This window comes from Carassius carassius, chromosome 25 (assembly GCF_963082965.1).
Source record: "Carassius carassius chromosome 25, fCarCar2.1, whole genome shotgun sequence".
Taxonomy (NCBI): domain Eukaryota; kingdom Metazoa; phylum Chordata; class Actinopteri; order Cypriniformes; family Cyprinidae; genus Carassius; species Carassius carassius.
In genome coordinates this window covers 3,952,596-3,972,124 of record NC_081779.1, presented here as the reverse complement: position 1 = coordinate 3,972,124, position 19,529 = coordinate 3,952,596, and the positions used below count along the sequence as shown (strand labels likewise).

At 36.8% G+C, this 19,529-nt stretch overlaps 1 protein-coding gene across 2 annotated transcripts; it reads left to right on the top strand.

The window, feature by feature from the left end:
- Positions 1-948: 948 nt before the first annotated feature.
- Positions 949-19,529, top strand: LOC132103947 (H-2 class I histocompatibility antigen, Q9 alpha chain-like). Of its 2 annotated transcripts, XM_059509045.1 has the most exons (10): positions 949-1,175; positions 2,293-2,553; positions 7,791-8,069; positions 13,516-13,788; positions 14,020-14,118; positions 14,217-14,234; positions 14,467-14,520; positions 14,607-14,888; positions 18,436-19,051; positions 19,181-19,529. In XM_059509045.1, exons 1-7 carry the CDS (start codon positions 1,127-1,129, stop codon positions 14,514-14,516), a joined length of 1,029 nt encoding a protein of 342 aa, XP_059365028.1. In that variant the 5' UTR covers positions 949-1,126; the 3' UTR covers positions 14,517-14,520; positions 14,607-14,888; positions 18,436-19,051; positions 19,181-19,529. The 2 variants fall into 2 exon arrangements, with proteins under 2 accessions (XP_059365028.1, XP_059365029.1); XM_059509046.1 differs by lacking the exons at positions 18,436-19,051; positions 19,181-19,529 and having other exon boundaries at positions 950-1,175; positions 13,516-13,785; positions 14,607-14,757.

Below are 19,529 nucleotides of genomic sequence, written 5' to 3'. Positions count from 1 at the left end.
AAAAATGGCGAAGACTGTACAGCAAACCTTAATCTAACAAAAGTTTAAGGATTTTTACAAAAAGGTTGAAAATAGTTACAATCATTTATTAACACTGATGGTGTCATCTTCAACCACAACATGCATTTTTCAGGTTAATGCACAGATCTGCTATGGCCTGTTTCTCAAGAAATATATATATAGGTTAGTAAAAAGTATGTGTGTACAATTTAACAATGACAATTATAATAATATATTGGTCTGTGTACATAATATCATAATATAATAAAAAATAATGACAATTGGTTTTGTTATGCTGTTATTAAATGTTGACATCAGTTTAAAAATTACACAAAGAAAAAATAAAGAAACGTTATTCTGAAAACAGTTGAGAAAAATGATTTAACAAATAGATAAACATGGGATAAGAGTTTGTTAAAAAAAACAAGCAAAAACATAACACAGCATGTGCATATTAGTCATTTTACAGCATTTTGACAAGCAGTTCAGTGCATTACATTAGCAAAAATTGAAAACATATAACCAATGAGAAAATATTCAGTTTTAACACAGGCATATGTCTCACATGATTCCATAAACACTGAATTACTATTTTTGTATTTCAAGTCTATGATAGACCCAGTGCATGAAATAACGCATAGTAACTCGTGACGTCAGAATTGTAGAGAAAATCTATTGGCTAGAATTTCAGAGCCAATTTATTAGGCGTTTTTTTTTCCTTGCACGTGTAATCATGCAGTTAGTCGTAAAGAAGGTGTCATAAACACGTTTCCTTTATACTTTTGCTTATTTTAACTTTAATTTTAAATGTTTAGTGTTTAAATACTATATTTTTGTACATAAACGTTTGTATTGTACATTAATTATTATAAATCGTTTATTAATGTTTATAAAAACGGAAATCCTAAATAATTCAACCAATCCGATGACGACTTGAAACTGAAGTGTTTCCACGTTTGTGTCCTACATGCATCAGACGTTTAGCCAGCGGTCGGTGTGCGTGATTGTCTGAGTCTGAGACTAACTTAGCAGCTCACAGGCGACAACCGATCTGTCTGTGACAGTTGTGTTAATTAAATCCTCTACTTCCTTTTTGAAAGGAATTATTTCTCAGGGAAAAGAAATAATGTGGCATGTAGTGCTTATGCTCATTGGAGCTCATCTGGCCTGTGCTAGTGAGTAACTTAGTTTCATTTACCAGCTATAGTTTAACGTTTTTTGAGAGTTATTCTGTTACGCTGAAATAAACCGTTAACGTTACATGAACAGCCCACTTAAATTCAAATATTCGTTTTACTGACACTTTCAAAAACGATATTTTATATATTTTAATGTTTTAATATCCTAAAGATCATACTTTAAACGTATCCAATTCATGTTTGTCTACGACGTTATATTCTGATTACATTATTCTTTGCTAAAAAAACTGACTTACCTGTACTATTAATCATAATAATAACAATAACAATAACAACATTTTAATAATAAACAATATTCAATAATAATAATATTTATACCGAGAAACGGGAGAATTGGAGTGTATTTCAAAATATGCGCGCGTAATAAAATAAATAAATAAATACATAAATAAATAAATAACATATAGCTACTGTAGCTTACAAATATATTTATTGGTTTGAGTTTGAAAATGTAAAACATATTTTAGAGTATCAGTTTTATTTCTGACCCGAGAAGAGTTTTCTTCCCAGATACCGATAACGAGCTATTTGATAATAAACCTGCTACACTTTAATCTATTATTAATTTGGAATAAACTTTATAGCTTTCTGATTATCTTACTATGTGTTGGGAAAAAGGCCCATTTCACCAGAATAACAATCCAAATGGAACTGGAAGACCCAAAGATCAACTGGGAAGAAAAACAAACTGTTTGTCATAGGGTATTTTTTGCTTTAGCAGATGCTTTACTACATCAAGAGATTCATCATAAGCAGTGTTGGGAAGGTTACTTTGGAAATGCAATAGGTTACAGAAAGTTACCCTATCTACATCTTGCTATATTTTTAGTACAATACCTGGCAAGGTCTCAAATGTAAATTTAGGTAACTTAGGAAGGAAGATCTGGAAAATGAACATAATAAACAGTCCTTTTGTAGGCTATATCAGGGTGTCATTTTTCTTTATTTTTTCTTTAAAAAATTATTTTAATATAGCCTAATTGTGAATTTCAGTTTTGATGTAACTCTTAAAGTGTGGATTCTGAATAGGTTTTACGTGGCGATGTCTAATTGAGATGACTGATATACTCTCTGTTTGTGTCTCTGTCCACAGGAACACACTCTCTGAGATACTTCTACACTGGTGTTTCTGGAATCAATGACTTCCCAGAGTTCACTGCAGTTGGTCTGGTCGATGAAGGGCAGTTTTTTTACTTTGACAGCAACACAAATAAAGCTGTGCCAAAGACAGAGTGGATCAGACAGAATGTGGGAGAAGAGTACTGGAACAGAGAGGCTCAGATTGATATTAAAGCACATCAGATCTTCAAAATCGTCATCCAAAACATGAAGGGACACTTCAACCAGTCAGCAGGTAAGTTTATCACAAACCCACCTAAACACACAGACAAAGCCATTAGTTTTACTTGACAGTGAAATATCTCTCCTGGAGGTTCGGGGGTGGGGGGTGGTTCCTAGTTTTGACTATTTTGCATACTAATGATACAAGTGCTGGTCATATAATTAAAATATCATCAAAAAATTGATTTATTTCAATAATTCATTCAGAAAGTGAAACTTGTATATTATATTCATTCATTACAAACTGTTACGGCAGCTCGTAACCGCAACAAAGATGGGACAGCCACACCACTGAATTAATATAATTAATATTTATTACAAGATCTAGGGGTTTACAGAATACAAAATGCAGACAACGATCGATCCCAAAACGAGGCAACCCGAGGCCAACCGGAGATGATGTCAACTCTCCGTGCCTCCCTCATTGCATGAAACCACGATATTTATCTCCACCTCCTAATGGGAGTCAGGTGTCCTGTATCTCTGCGGCCGCCTGCAACACGAGGAAAAAACAAAACCAAATACCAAGAAAGGAACACACCCATACCCATAACAACACAGACTGATATATTTCAAATGTTTATTTCTTTTAAGTTTGATGATTATAACTGACAAGTAAGGAAAATCCCAAATTCAGTATCTCCGAAATGTAGAATATTGTGAAAAGGTTCAATATTGAAGACACCTGGTGCCACACTCTAATCAGCTAATTAACTCAAAACACCTGCAAAGGCCTTTAAATGGTCTCTCAGTCTAGTTCTGTAGGCTACACAATCATGGGGAAGACTGCTGACTTGACAGTTGTCCAAAAGACGACCACTGACACCTTGCACAAGGAGGGCAAGACACAAAAGTTCATTGCAAAAGAGGCTGACTGTTCACAGAGCTCTGTGTCCAAGCACATTAATAGAGGCGAAGGGAAAAGATGTGGTAGAAAAAACTGTACAAGCAATAGGGATAACTGCACCCTGGAGAGGATTGTGAAACAAAACCCATTCAAAAATGTGGGGGAGATTCACTGAGAGTGGACTGCAACTGGAGTCAGTGCTTCAAGAACCACTACGCACAGACGTATGCAAGACATGGGTTTCAGCTGTCGCATTCCTTGTGTCAAGCCACTCTTGAACAACAGACAGCGTCAGAAGCATCTCAAGACAAAAAGGACTGGACTGCTGCTGAGTGGTCCAGAGTTATGTTCTCTGATGAAAGTAAATTTTATCAGGGTCCCAGAGACTGGAGGAAGAGAGGAGAGGCACACAATCCACATTGCTTGAGGTCCAGTGTAATGTTTCCATAGTCAGTGATGGTTTGGGGTGCCATGTCATCTGCTGGTGTTGGTCCACTGTGTTTTCTGAGGGCCAAGCACTTCATGCTTCCTGCTGCTGACCAACTTTATGGAGATGCAAATTTCATTTTCCAACAGTGCCAAAGCTACCAGTACCTGGTTTAAGGACCATGGTATCCCTGTTCTTAATTGACCAGCAAACTCGCCTGACCTTAACCTCATAGAAAATCTATGGGTTATTGTGAAGAGGAAGATGCAATATGCCAGACCCAACAATGCAGAAGAGCTGAAGGCCACTATCAGAGCAACCTGGGCTCTCATAACACCTGAGCAGTGCCACAGACTGATCGACTCCATGCCACGCCACATTGCTGCAGTAATTCAGGCAAAAGGTGCACCAACTGTACATGCTGTACATGCTCATACTTTTCATGTTCATACTTTTCAGTTGGCCAAGATTTCTAAAAATCCTTTCTTTGTATTGGTCTTAAGTAATATACATTTTTTCTGAGATACGGAATTTGGGATTTTCCTTAGTTGTCAGTTATAATCATCAAAATTGAAAGAAATAAACATTTGAAATATATCAGTCTGTGTGTAATGAATGAATATAATATACAAGTTTCACTTTTTGAATGGAATTAGTAAAATAAATAAACTTTTTGATGATATTCTAATTATATGACCAGCACCTGTAAATTACAGCTACCATTTCCATACCATTTAAAGTATCTTTTATTTTTATTTTATTTTATCAGTATTAAAGATGTGTTTGCTAAATAAACACTAATAATATCCACTAAGGACAGAAATGTTCAGTTCAGTCTTTTTCATTGTATAGTGATATTTGTAATATTTCAAATATCAGCTCTCTATGTAGACAGCGAGGCACTCACTAGATCAGAGTGCAGTGAGCAGAAACCTCATATTAACTTCCTTCACCAGCTAAACCAGCACAAACTAGTCCACATAAACACACATGAGCTGCAGGTAAAGAACTACAGTCTAAGCTGGACTTTCATTGTTTATCATGAATAATGAACTGTACTGAAGCTCAGAGACACACAGAACCCAGTGAAGAGAGACAGATTGATTTAAAATAAAATAAATGATTCATAATAAATTAATTCATCAAGAAGCCATTACTGTTATTTTCCTAATTAGACTTTTTCACAAAAATCGGAGTTTGCATCAGCTCAGTGTAAAGTTAGTTCCATTACAGGTCTGCGCCTATTATATCAGCATGCCCCTTTCCTCAAATAATGCTTCTTGCCTTTTCTGTTTTGTCTGTTTTCCAAGTTGTTGTTTGATAATCTACAAATAAATAACATTTTACTTATAAGTAACTTATATGGCCACTCAGAGTCAGACAGCTGACTCGTGAGATAATATGCTCAACATAGCGCCAGTGGGTTTCTATTCTCCATCTCCGAGATCCCTTTTTGATCTCTGGTACATTTGAGAGTATTATCTCAATTAACTCAGTCATTTCCCTCAAATCACCACATGATAATTTACTTAAAAATGACAACATTTATGTCCAGATAAAAAAAATTTCCCCAAGAATATTTTAATAAAAATTCTGATAAAATATCAAATAAACTCATGAATCTGAGTCATCGCTTGTAGGGCATCTTGTAGAGAATCTGTTCAAATTCCAATTCACAAGACATTCAAATGTAAACACACACACACACACACGCGCACACACACACACACACATGTTGTATGTGGTTTATGGGGACTCCTCATAGGCATAATGGTTTTTATACTGAAAAAAAATCTAGGTGTTTCTATCACCCTACACCTAAACCTAATTTTCTGCATTTTTAAATTTAGATACAGAAACAGTCGTTAATGAGGTATCTACGAATAAGGTTATACCTGTGTCTTACTCATGTCATTAAACAAATTTGTGTCCTCATAAATCACATGAAGAAACATGGTCTGGGTCCAAATGCAGGGAAATTATCTTTTAATTATAAACAGGAACAAAAAGGCAAACACGGCAAAAACAAAACAGAAACAAACCACAGGGAACAAGAGCGGACGCAGCCGACATGCAAACATGAAACCAGTGACCAAGCGTAAACCAATAACGATTAATACAGCCAGACAGAGTGGTGTGAGAGTGGAGAATATATACCAATTGACAATGGGCACCAGGTGTGTGTGTCAGTGTGTGAGTGAATGCAACAGGTGTGCAGAGTGAACCAGGTGTGAAGTGTTAAGGTGAATGAGTCCGGGAGATGGGGCTCTCTGGTAGTGAGAGGGAGTCGTGACAGGACCCCTCCCCTAAGGAACGGATTCCAGACGTTCCAGTGGCTGTCCAGGTCCATGTGCTGGAGGGGGACCTGGGGACTGAGGCAGAGCTAGTGTGGTGGGATCCCAGGGCAGGACCAGGATCCTGAGCGGACACCGCCGCCTCTGGTGCTTTCTGAGCAGCCACCGCCACCTCTGCGACTCGTGAGCGGCACCCGTCGCCTCCTTGAGCCACTCAACTGGAGAGCCAGGTCGATGTAACTGACTCCAGCGTCTCGTCGGGGTGCCAGAATGGCATTAGGGACTTGAAGGGCTTGGCTAGTCCTCCCCAGAAGAAGACCTTTTTTTTTTTTCAATGGGAAAAAATTATCACAATTCTAGCATAAATATTAACTAGTGCCATGAAATTCTCTCAAAATACAAAATAAAAAATATTATTAAACAAAAATATATTACATTGATTTTAGTGAATATAATTTTTTTTACATTTCAGGTGTTCAAACTTCAAGCAAGTGATTCAAATTTAAATCTACTCAAAACTTCATGCTTTTAAAACTGTTTTCTCAAGCAACATAAAGTTTGTCTTGACAATCTTTTTCATCTAGTTCTTTTTTGTAAGAAATGAAATGGTTCGGCTTTACTAACAGAGGAGAAAAAGTGAAATGTGTGAACAGAGATGCTTTAGATGTGATAAATATTAGAAAAAAAATGGTTTTCGTTTCAATGATTCAAATAGATAATTAGTGCATAAATATGAATTAGTACCATGAAATTATCTCAAAATACAAACCTAAAAATATTATTGAACAAAAATATATAACATTGATTTTAGAGAAAATAGAAATAAGGTTAAATTCAAGCTTTTAATGCAATCCAAATTTAAAACTACTTCAAATTTCACACTTCTTAAACTGCTTTCTCAAGCAACATAAAGTTTTTTTTAATCTAGTTCTTCTTTTGTAAGAAATGAACTGGTTCTGCTTTAGAAACAGAGGGAAAAAAGTGAAATGTGTGAGCAGAGATGGTTTATATGAGATTAATTGATCTGACGGGACGTCCTGCCGATTTCTCAAATAAAAATTTTCTATGAATCACAGGATCTTCGTGATACGTTTCACGTCGTCTCTCTGTCTCTGTGTGGTGTTCCAGATTACTCAGATAGAGCAATACTGTCTCCATTCTCTCCTCTACACTGGAGTTATTTACAGATCAACAGAAATAAACAAAAACAAATGAAATGTATACCACGATCATTGATCATTGTGACCATAGCACACATTTAGAAACAAACTTTGATCTGTGTTCTTTCAGTATAACATCTGCACTGTAACCATGTTCTCTCAAACATGTTTCTTATGCTCATATGTTTAATCAGCAGCAGCACTGGACACTGTTTATGCAAAGAACAGCTCGTGTTGAGTCTTACTTTCACCTTTTACTGAATAACCTTCAGCTGTCAAATATTTTACTGCCGTGAACTCTGCATACATGCACATTATATATAATGATGTTCATCTATTCACTTCTTTTGAATACTAGCATATTTTAGTACCAACCGGTCCATAAGCTAACTATAATTGCTGTAACATTTATGTGGATGTTTGGTTTGGTGTAAATTCTGCTCAATTATCAAGTCTTAAGATTATATGAGAAGAAATTAAAAATGGTGAGTATGATTTATCATGTTGTTTTTCTCTTCTCAGGTGTTCACTCATGGCAGCTGATGTACGGCTGTGAGCTGGATGATGATGGCACCAAAAGAGGATACTATCAGTATGGTTATGATGGAGAGGATTTCCTCAGTCTGGATAAGAGCACCCTCACCTGGACTGCTGCTAGTCATCATGCTGTCCTTACCAAGAACAAATGGGAGACTGATGAAAGACAGTTAGCAGAATACTGGAAAGCATATCTGGAGAACACATGCATTGATTGGGTGCAGAAGTATGTGAGATATGGGAAGGAAACTCTGGAGAGAAAAGGTAGGAATATCAGTTGCTTTGATAATCAGTGCATAGTGAGCATTCATTGTTACAGCATTTACCTTTTCACCAGGAAACAGAAAAGTTGTATACAACAAACAGTTTGGTTAAATGTGACTGTATCTCCTTTACTCTCTCTGTCTTTATACTCTGTCTGCATTCACTTGCTTCAAAACTAAAACATGATATAAATGCATGCAGGACATCAAGAGGGTGTTCGAATCACATTTAAGATATAAGTATACATTACGTTGTTGTTTGTTGTTGTATATTAACATGAATATCTGGTATTTGTGAGGGATTTTTATCATATAGTAACACTACACCAACACAAACATGAGGCCAGAAGAGTGTCCATCCCTATTAGTATAAACCAAAAGATGGATATGTTTACATGCAATATTTTTTGTCAATATTAACAAATCCAATCAGTTTCAAATTCTGAAAGTTCTGTTTAAATAAACCATTTGCAATCCAGTTCACATTTCTATTTAAATGTTCATCATCTATGTATCAAAAAAAAACTTCAGATCATGCGCAGTGCATCAGAACTGAATGTCACTGGAGCTACAGGAGTATAATTGTCATTTTTGCCTTGATGACATACATAAAAGGAAAGCTGACAAATATGTCAGAGCTGTTTTTTTAATAAATATTTATTAAATATTCAGTCTCCTTCACGGACCAGTTTGTAAGACATAAATAAACTTGCACATTCACAAGAAGTAAAGCATATGTAAATAGGTCTATAAAGGGCTCTGATAGTAATCTGATAATTGCTGTATTCCAGTGCTGCTTGCATTGTTAAGAAAGGAGTTGGGCTATGCCGACCAATCCCAGTTTCAAGGGGTATCAGACAAGGCTGTCCTTTATCAGGGCAACTTTATAGCATTGAGCCTCTTCTTTTTAACTTATGTAGAACTTTGTCTTGGTTTATTTTTTCCTGGTTTATCTCGGAGTTCAAGTATTACTGTAAGTGCTTATGCTCATGATGTGACATTGTTTGTTAATCACGAAAGAGACATTAAGGCCCTGGTTAGTGCACTTAATGTGTATGAAAACAGCCTTTTGGGCTGGGCAGTTTTCTTATGAAAAGCCTCCACAGTTGCCAGGGGGTCTTCCATGAAAAAAAGAGGGTTTAAAGTGGCATCTGTCATGTCTGGCAAAAAAATCAAGTCATACTCCACATTCCATGCCAGATGGGGGCAGTATGCCTCAATAAAGTGAATTGGTCTACTCTAGAGTAAAAAACGAGAAACGGCATAGTCTCTATGCTCCGCCCCCACCTTCACAACAACCCTAGAGCATAGCTGAAGCCTAAGAGGACGTTTTGCCTCCAGAGGAACGTTGGGTGATGTCAAGTGATTTTGAAACATGACATCTTCAAGCTACTCCCCTTCACCTTTACCAGTGAATATGTTCATATTCGTTTTGTTCATATTACATTTTGAGTTGTATATACACATTATTTGAATTAAATTAATTTGACAGACAGCATTCTGTCAACATCAGACAGCTGATGTTGACCAAGCTAGCGCCAACCAACGTAACCAGAGCTGCCAACTCTCAAGCATTCACCGTGAGACACACGCAATTGACTCTTTTCACACGCTTTCACGCCACACATCAATTTTCTCACGCACAGAAAAACCACGAAGCAAAGAGGACACGGAGACCAAAAGACTAGACAGAGCAGGTTAGTTATGATATAAAAAAATATCAGATTCTGTCAATTTTATTACGCAATTGAAACAATACCATTTTGGCACTTGTAAATGTTACACGGCAGATGCCTAGCGCACGTGAACCGATCATCTCTATTATAGTAACAAACGCAGCTACGGTTAGCCATCGCTAACATTAGCACGTTTATCGAACAGCTTTCGATACATTTCTATGTTATAACTTCCCAAAAAAAATACGCAAACATATAAAACAAACTTCTAGCGAAATACTAACAGCATCTTACTTACCAATCCAAAAGAAATGTTGCAAGTTCGGAGTCGAACCTCATTTCTTTCAAGTCCATCAGTTTTCTCCAGCGATGGAAAGCAGTGCCGATGTTTACTCTGGTTTGGCTCCTTTTCTTATCGGATTTGATTTGTGATTCCGAGCGCGGTTGTTTCCCTGTAGCGGGTGGTGGTGGTAGGGGTCTCTTGCCAAGGGCTTCAGCCATCCTTCCGCTCTCTTCCCTGAACTGAAATGAAGTAGTGGGCTGTACTTTCCACACGATTGACATCAGGTTAAGGTACAACCACAAGCCGTGCGAGTTATTCGTGTATTGCAGGTTGGCTGGTGGTTATGTTGCCCGCATACTGCCTCCCATGGCCGAAACTGGTATTACGACACCTGTCGGGCCGTGGCTAGTAATGCTAATGCTAATTAAGGTTGATATCTCTGCAGCACTATAACTTGAAATTTTTTTAATGACATCATCGCCCTTATTTATTCTCATTCTTTTGATGCAAGTAGGTCATTTTTTGGATATTTTTACCTCAATATTTACACAGGGCACCTTTAAAGATTTTAGGTATTTATTTTGGGAAAAGTGAGTTTCAAAAGTTAAATTTGGAGGGTTTAGAGGAAAGAGTGTGTACCCGATTGTCTCGCTGGAAATGGTTGCTACCCCAGCTGTTCTATAGGGGAAGAGTTTTGGTCACTGCATGGGTTGAGGGGTATGGTAATCTTTTTTCCTTAATCAGTGTAAGCATGGCTGTGGGCGACTGGGTAGAAGACAGGGGCGGACTGGCAATCGAGAGCACCGGGACATTTCCCGGTGGCCTGACGGTCATTCTGGCCTGCCAGCTGCCACTGTGGAGTCGATCAGGCTGAAGTGCAATAGGCTATGCAACTGCGAATTAATTGACGGTCTTATGAATGTGTGAATCAGGCGATCGCGGAGTGAAAATGACACACACCACCACATGACCAACAATCAGCGAAGCACTGCCTAATTGGCTATATCCAGAGGCAGGCTTTATCTTAGAAAATCGCACAATAAAATGGAGCGTAAATGCAAAGGAGGAGCAGAGACGGAACGTATAAAAAGGAGAAAAGCACTGGCCACAGACGCAGCAAGTTGCTGCAAAATCCCAGCTATGTTCACCAGTAAGGGAGCAGGTCGGTCAGAATTACATTTATATTTACTAGGGGTGGCACGGTTCACTAAAAAAACGTGCTGAGACCGCTGTTCAACTTAAATCTGACAAAGCATCTGTAATATGGTTTACTATAAATAACACGTAAAACAAACAGGGTTCAGTTAATATATGTTTCTGTTGATGGAAGCGCATTCTGGATTCCCAGACATTACAACATCAGCGGAAAAAAAAAAACCTACAAATCATTCACTCTTGTTCAGTACTAATACGAACACTGGATCAGTGCATTCTCTTAAAGTGACAGTCTTTATATTAATCGAACAGCAACAACAAAGAAATCACTCACTGCTCTTGATTAAAAAGCTTTTTTTTACTTTAATAAAGAATAATCTTTAATTTATAGTCCAAAATGCAATGCTGTTTTATATTTGATTACTTTAATTTCTGTACCTAAAAACTAATGCAAAACCTGAAAGTCAGTTTATTTTAATTTGTATCTTTACTCTATTGTATTTGTTTGTGCTATTGCTTGTAGTTAGAATATTCTTAATAATATGATATATATATATATATATATATATATATATATATATATATTTTTTGTTTTTTTTAAAGTATAGTTTTTCCATAAACATAGCACATACAACTATACCGAAACCGTGACTCTAAAACCGTGAAACAAACCGAACTGTGAAAAAGTTGAACTGTTCCACCCTAATATTTACATAATCATTTGGCAGACGGACACTTTTATTCAAAGCGACTTACAATAGATAAAATCTATAAAAAAAAAATTACATATATATATTACAAATGTATATAATGATAGATTTTTTTAAAAGAGCATCTTAATGACAAACTAGCACACTGTTTACATATGGGGATACAGTATTTTTTTAGTGCCAAAATTGACCAGAAATTGATTTTCCATTTCTAGCCTACAATATGTAGCGTAGTGTACAATGCTTATTTATTTTGAAGGTGACAAAGGAAGCAACAGTAGCACTAGTGCTGCTAGTGCTCCTGCTGTTGAACAAGAGGGTGGACAGTTCAGCTTTTGAGTCAGAGCAGGAACCTTCAGGTAAAGTTTAAGCAAACCTAAACATGCTGACTATACTCTTAGAAAAATATGTGCTTTTATGATTTATAAGGTCATCAGTAGTAGGACTGTGATCATTGGGACATACAATTGATGGCTGGGTAATTAATATAGATTATTGAAAGTGCTTATCTGCATAGAAACTCAATGTGCAGAGTGAGAGAGAGGGGGATTAAGGAAAGATGATAGAGACAGTGTATGCCTTGATAGTTTGATTTATTTTTTAAGTATAACCCAATTCAAACAACTGAAAGATCCAAAGAGTTTAGCAGTCTGGTGGAAACATGAATTGGGTGGTGGTGACTGCAGCAACAGAGGTGGCCTGGGGTGGAGTCAAATTCCCGGCCTGATTTCCTGTCCCAGTCCGCCACTGGTAGAAGATGAAAGCTGTTTACTGACTCTGAAAACACCAGTTCTGGAAAGTTTTGATTCTGCTGGAAAGAAATCTCTCTATTTGATATGTATTAAAGTCTCCAACATGCAATCTTTGAAGGGAGTTTCTTCAACAAGATGGACACAGTTCTTTGGATCTGATTTTTCTCCTAAAGGCAGCTGGCGTACCCTGCACAAATGTCCGATTGACAAGTGGACAGGTGACCTCCAGTGGAGGATTGTACATGGGGCAAACGCTACAAACAGACGTGGTACACCTCAATCCTAGTGTTGGGGTGGGTGCCAGTTTTGTTCTGAGACGGAGTCAGTTTTTCATCTCTTTTTGCAGTGTTCACGATTGGTTAATGTTTTTGTTTTTTTAAGCAATTGTTTTTTGTCCCTGGGTGCATATTTTTCTTTTCAATTGTTCATTTTCGGGCCAAAGTATTCAGTTCAAAAGAAAAATGTCACAGTTTAATACACTTTTTTTGGCACTGCAAAATTGGCTATTTGGAAGAAAAGAAAAAGACTGTTGGGGCAAAGGTCAATAAGCGTTGTGCCTATGTTTTTAGGTTTGGTAGCTTCTCGAATTAGGGTGGAGTATGCATATTACAAGATGGTGGAATCTCTACCAAAGTTTAGTGAACTATGGTTAATAAATTAAGTATTATGTACACTGCATGATAATTGATCTTGAGGTTTAAAAAAAAGGGGAAAGAAAGTAATTATCTATTTTAATTTTTGCTTGAGTTTTTGTAAATCTCCTGCAATAAGTCAATTGTAACAATAAATGTGAATTAATCCTCTCTCTCTGTCTGCCTGTCTGTCTGTCTGTCTGTCTGTCTCTCTCTCTCTCTCTCTCTCTCTGTCTCAGTCTTTCCTCAGGTGTCTCTGCTGCAGAAGTCTTCCTCGTCTTCAGTCTCGTGTCATGCTACAGGTTTTTACCCCAGTGGAGTAACAATCTCCTGGCAGAAAAATGGACAAGAGCATCATGAGGATGTGTATCTTGGTGAACTTCTTCCCAATGAGGATGGGACCTTTCAGAGGACGAGCACCATCAAAGTTTCACCTGAGGAGCTGAAGAAGAACCAGTTCAGCTGTGTGGTGGAGCATCAGGGTGAAACCTTCAGAAGCATTTTGAAAGGTGGTAAGATTTACGGATTCACTATTGTAAGAGTGATTGTCTTGAGTAGATCTTGAACCTTAAAAATGTTAATGGAAATAATTTGCTATTGCCAGTCTCTGATTAGACTGCGCTAATGTACTGCAGATATCACAGTCATAGATGATGTTTTTGTATCTGCTGAAACCTGTACCAATTTCTAAGATTATCAGAGTCTTTAATAACCAGATGTTTTCACCTGATCTGATTCTTCAGCTTCTGTCCCCATCGGCATCATTCTTTCTGCTGTTGCTGGTGTCTTCCTGTTGATTGTCACTGCTGTTGCTGGATATAAGGTCTATCAGAAAAAGAAAGGTGAGAGAAACTCAGATATTATTATCACTGTTGACTACACTATATGTTTTACACATTTGTTTGCTAATAATTCATCTTTGTGGATTTCTGTTTTTCAGGCTTTAAACCTGTCAATGGTAAGTTATTCATAATCTCCATCTGATATATTTATTAATAACAAATGGACTCTGTCATTCATGATATGGTTAATAGTAATATGTTTATATTCCTATGTAAAATCAAAGAGTATGCTGAAATATATGCATAGTTCTAAATTATTTTTCTTTAAACAGATCTAATAAAAAAGAATTGTGCAGTTGTGATGTAGCTGTACTGTCATGATACTGTAATTTGTGTTTTCTGTTCTAGCGTCTGATGACGGTTCAAATAGCTCAGCTCGTTCAGATACAAAAACATAAAGATGTAAGTGTTTTATTATTATTATTCATTATTGCAACTGTTTAAGTCATGTGAAATCAATTAAATATAATATGTTTTTGGCATTTTAGGAGACCAGATGAGTGCAAGAGATGAGGTAAATTTGATGATTATCCTGCTGTCCATCTTGTTTACAATACACAAACACACACTTTCTCTCTCACTCACACACGCACACACACACACACACACACACACACACACACACACACACACACACACACACACACACACACACACATTTGTTTTTGTGAAAAGTGGGTTCATCCCATAGGCGTAATGGTTTTTATACTGTACAAACTGTATATTCTATCACCCTTCACCAACCCTACACCTAACCCTAACCATCACAGGTGTAGCCGAAATGACTCGAACCAGACAAATTAAAGAGTCGATCAGGGCTGTGTTTGAAACACGAGCCGAATTCCTCAGGAAGTCATAAAACATTCTGTGCTACAAGTCCCAAGCAAGATTACCAACCAACCAAAGCTTTCACAGAACAGCTTTCAACATTAACACCACTAGAACAATTATTGACAATTTAAATTCGGAGAAGAGATTTGTCAAATTTGTTGTTCGTAATTGAAATGCAACGCTGGACATCACATGTAAACCCATGAGAGGTAAACACTTCCATGGACTTCCCCCACCTAACAGAACCAGACTGAAATTCCTAAGGGGGAAGGGGCTTTGAACCTCCGGTCTCTCCACAGAAGTCTTTGTGAAGAGAATGGCAAATAAACTGTCTTTTGTACATATATATGGACCAGGATGAACTCAAAAGGACTTATAAATGAATCAGTCCATCGCTTAACTCCATATTCATTTATATGTAACCCACACATTTGACTATCATCTTATATTCACTTATTGTGTATGTTTTTTTAATAACTATGGGATAGCTTAAGGATACATAGTCATGTCTAGTATCTACGTAATTGAAACTGCTTGCTTGAACTAGGCCTGACAATCAAATATTTATCAAATGTATCATATTCGTGTTATAGGAATCATGTCCAAAATTATACCCTGCAAGAGCGGGAAAATTCGGACCACATGCTTGGTAAGATAAACACATGATTTATGATACCCCCGAGCCAAGATTATATCTGATTGGTCAAGACAACTTTTGAGGTGTGGCCAACAGGCCAGTTTAAATTCCCAGGACACCATAAAATATGGCTTTTAGTATCTAGCTATGCTTTTTAGTCTCTAGCTATGCTTCTGCTATTAGTCATGTCTGCTTTTAGTTCTAGCCTTGCTTTGGCTATCAGTCATGCCAGCTTTTAGCTTTTGCTTCTTAGCTTTAGCTTTTAGCCATGCTGTTTGTCATCACTGTTCTTTGAGCGCGGTTCCAGCGTGCTTCAGCCTGCACGCCTGCTGCTACTTAGCCACGATGAGAAGGAACACCACCTATCTTTTCCGTTTGAGAGTTTCGTGTTCTGAGTTAAGTTTTGTAACGCAGTCTGACCTCGTCTGTACGTTCAACTTCAGCACACAACTCTGCACCTTCAGCCCACAACCAACCAGGGCTCCCCAAGACCAAGACGTCACTTCAACGACTACTGAACTTCCAGCCAATCAGCGACAACAAAGCGACACCTTCAGGCAATGTACCTTCAGACATTTGTGCTGGTGTATCTAATATAATTTTAACCTCATTGAGGAACTCAATGCGAGGGTTCATTAAGTGATTTATGGCTGTTCATGTTTATGCAATTTAACGTATTGCTGTAAACTTGGGATTCCATATTTTCATTCATTTCATTTCTATTTCTGTGGGAAATAAAATATGAAATAATTCAGAGGGTAACAAGTCATGGAAAACTATCTCCTGCAAAACTTAAAATAACCTCTGTACAGTACAGTACAGTAAACTATAGATATTTTCCTTGATTTGAGGTTACTAAATCTAAATGATGTAAATATTTGTATATATTAATTGCCTTTAATACATTGTAATCTTAATTTGATTCTTTAAAATAAATAAACTTCACAGAAAGGGGCAGGTGGTGAATGTCTGTCTTTCTGTTGTATATATTCTAGAATTATAGATCTGTGATGTTAAAATGCATGATTCCTTCTCAAAATTGATCCGAAATATTATTCGGAATCAAAATGACTATATTTACCACTGCAGGCGTGCAGCAGATTTTGTAGAAATGTTGTTGGTGAAATGTATCTTCACAATGAACACAAGACAGAAGGAAGAGTGTTGAGCTGATCAGATATATTACAGCCGAAAAATATAATTGAACACTTTAAAGAGCTCTTAAGGGTCACAATATTTTGTGAAAGTTATATTCAAAAGAAAATGATAGATGACAGTCTCTATTTCCTGATATGGCCTTTAAAAAAATTACAGCAAGTATTTTTTTACTTGGAAACAAAAACCATAGCTGTTGGTAATTTATATAGATTTATTTAGCTGTATTCAGTGACTTGCCATTGTCAAATTCTTAGTACTTTTATTAAAACCACTAATTCATTGATAAATCCCCCAAACATTCCTGATCACTGTGACGGTTTCCATCTGCTGTTTTTCTCTAGTTTCCGAATGCAGCAAATGATTTGATTCACAGCCTGTTACACTCAGTTCTACCTAAAGCAACTAAAGGCCTTCAGTAATATTGGACAAGCATGGCACATTCTACATTTACAAATTTTCATATTAGATCCATTTTTTGTTTAAAGTGAAACAACAATGTAATTTAAGGATTTAACTTAAAAAAGGACAAGGTTACAGAGCTTCCATAATTGTAATGATGTGTAGAGTTTTGTTTGTACATGGACCTGAATCACACAACTCTTTTAAGGACACTATCCATATCACTGTCACATTCAGACTGTTAATATCTAAAAATGCCTTTAACTACAGCAATTAAGTTTGGTCTCTATTTTGAACTGTCAAATACCAAGATAATGAAATTATATTACATATGTGTATACTTTACTCATGTCATGTCTTATTAACATATTAACATAAATATATTAGTTAACATGTACAATACTTACACAGCATTTATTAATTTTAGTTCATGTAAATGAATCATTGCATATTGTGTTTGCAGTTACGACCCATGTTTACTGACCAACCAGTAAAAACACGACATGGCGCTAAAACAAAACTGCTTACCTCAAGCTCTTATTCCTTCCTCTTTTTTTCAGCACAGATAAAAACTACAACTGTCTAAGTGTGATTCATTATGCTCTTTTTTTGTTTACCACTAGCGCATGCTAATGACGTTTTATTCTATAGAAATGTGCGTCATAACTTACAGGTCGATAGGTATCATCATCGTACAGTCTACATGCATGTCTTACCCAAGTGATTAGATCCATGTCACAAAGTTTGACCAGCGATGATCTTATAGGATTTACAATAGAAAAAAATAGGATCCTCTATATGCAGAAATTCAATATGAAATTGATCTCCAGTGGATTGGGGTTGGATGTGGATGGTGACCCTATGGTAGCTGATATCAACAAAAATTACAACATTCATGGCTTTTGGTTACTATGCAACCTTGTTTCCATGACAGAATAAAAAAGTAAAAATGACAATTGTGACCTTTTATCTTTAAAAGTTTATGTGTTAGATTAGTTTATATGTCTTAGATGTATCTAATAAAGCCTTATTCATATTGAAAAGAGAAGTATGCTGTGTTTTGTGCTTACAAGTTAATGTCTTAAACTGACGATCTTGTTACTGTGCTAATTGATAGTGTTTTCACTATACTTTGGATATTAATATCCAGCACAGATTTGATGTTAAACGGCTCGTTCAGTGAATCGCAGGGCGTCTCAGTGACCAGCCGTGAAACAGTGATTCTGTTCAAATTCCCTTTAAAATCTTAAATGATTCCCTTTGAGCTAAATTGACCTGTTTCCTTTACACAGGAAACTTTGTGCATTTTTACTTTCTCAAAAAAACTCATTCTGTATGATTTATAAGCGTTTTGAAGAATGGGGACATGGGTTATGTCCTCATAAGTCACCCTCTCCTTGTTATACCTGTGTCATACCCATGTCATTATACAGAGTTGTGTCCTGATATGTCACAAAAACAAGAGCATACACACACACACACACACACACACACACACACAGGATCATAGATTTCGGTGACAGGATTGATTTTGGGCAGATGTGGCCTAATGGTTAGAGTGTTGGACTTGTAACCCGAACTTTGCAGGTTCCAGTCTCGGTGCTGGCAGGAGTTGTACGGGGGGTTGAACAGTGCTCTCTTTCACCCTCAATAGCCATGGCTGAAGTGCCCTTGAGCAAGGCACTGAACCCCCAGTTGCTCCCCGGGCGCTGGATATATAGCTGCCCACTGCTCCGGGTGTGTGTTCACTTCTCACTGCTGTGTGTGTGCACTTGGATGGGTTAAATGCAGAGCACCAAGTCCAAGTATGGGTTACCATACTTAGCAAATGTCACGACTTTTACTTTCATTTATATCATGGTTCCTTATTAATCACATCTGCAAAGTTTTTGTTTCATCACACTTTATGTTCACCTTGTTCATTTTAAGATGACATGTCGATTTCAGAACTTAATTGTAAAATCTATACATTTCTCTTTGGTGACAAAACCAGAGAAAGCCATTGATTTGCACGTGTGTAGGATTTTGTGATATCAGTATTGATTGTGAAAAAAGAGACACTTTTGAATGTGTGTACAGTCAGTCATAGTATAGTATAGCAGTCCTCTCTTTTGTATGAGATGTTTCTAGAAAGACTATTTCTGTGGGAAATAAAATATGAAATAATTCAGAGGGTAACAAGTCATGGAAAACTATCTCCTGCAAAACTTAAAATAACCTCTGTACAGTACAGTACAGTAAACTATAGATATTTTCCTTGATTTGAGGTTACTAAATCTAAATGATGTAAATATTTGTATATATTAATTGCCTTTAATACATTGTAATCTTAATTTGATTCTTTAAAATAAATAAACTTCACAGAAAGGGGCAGGTGGTGAATGTC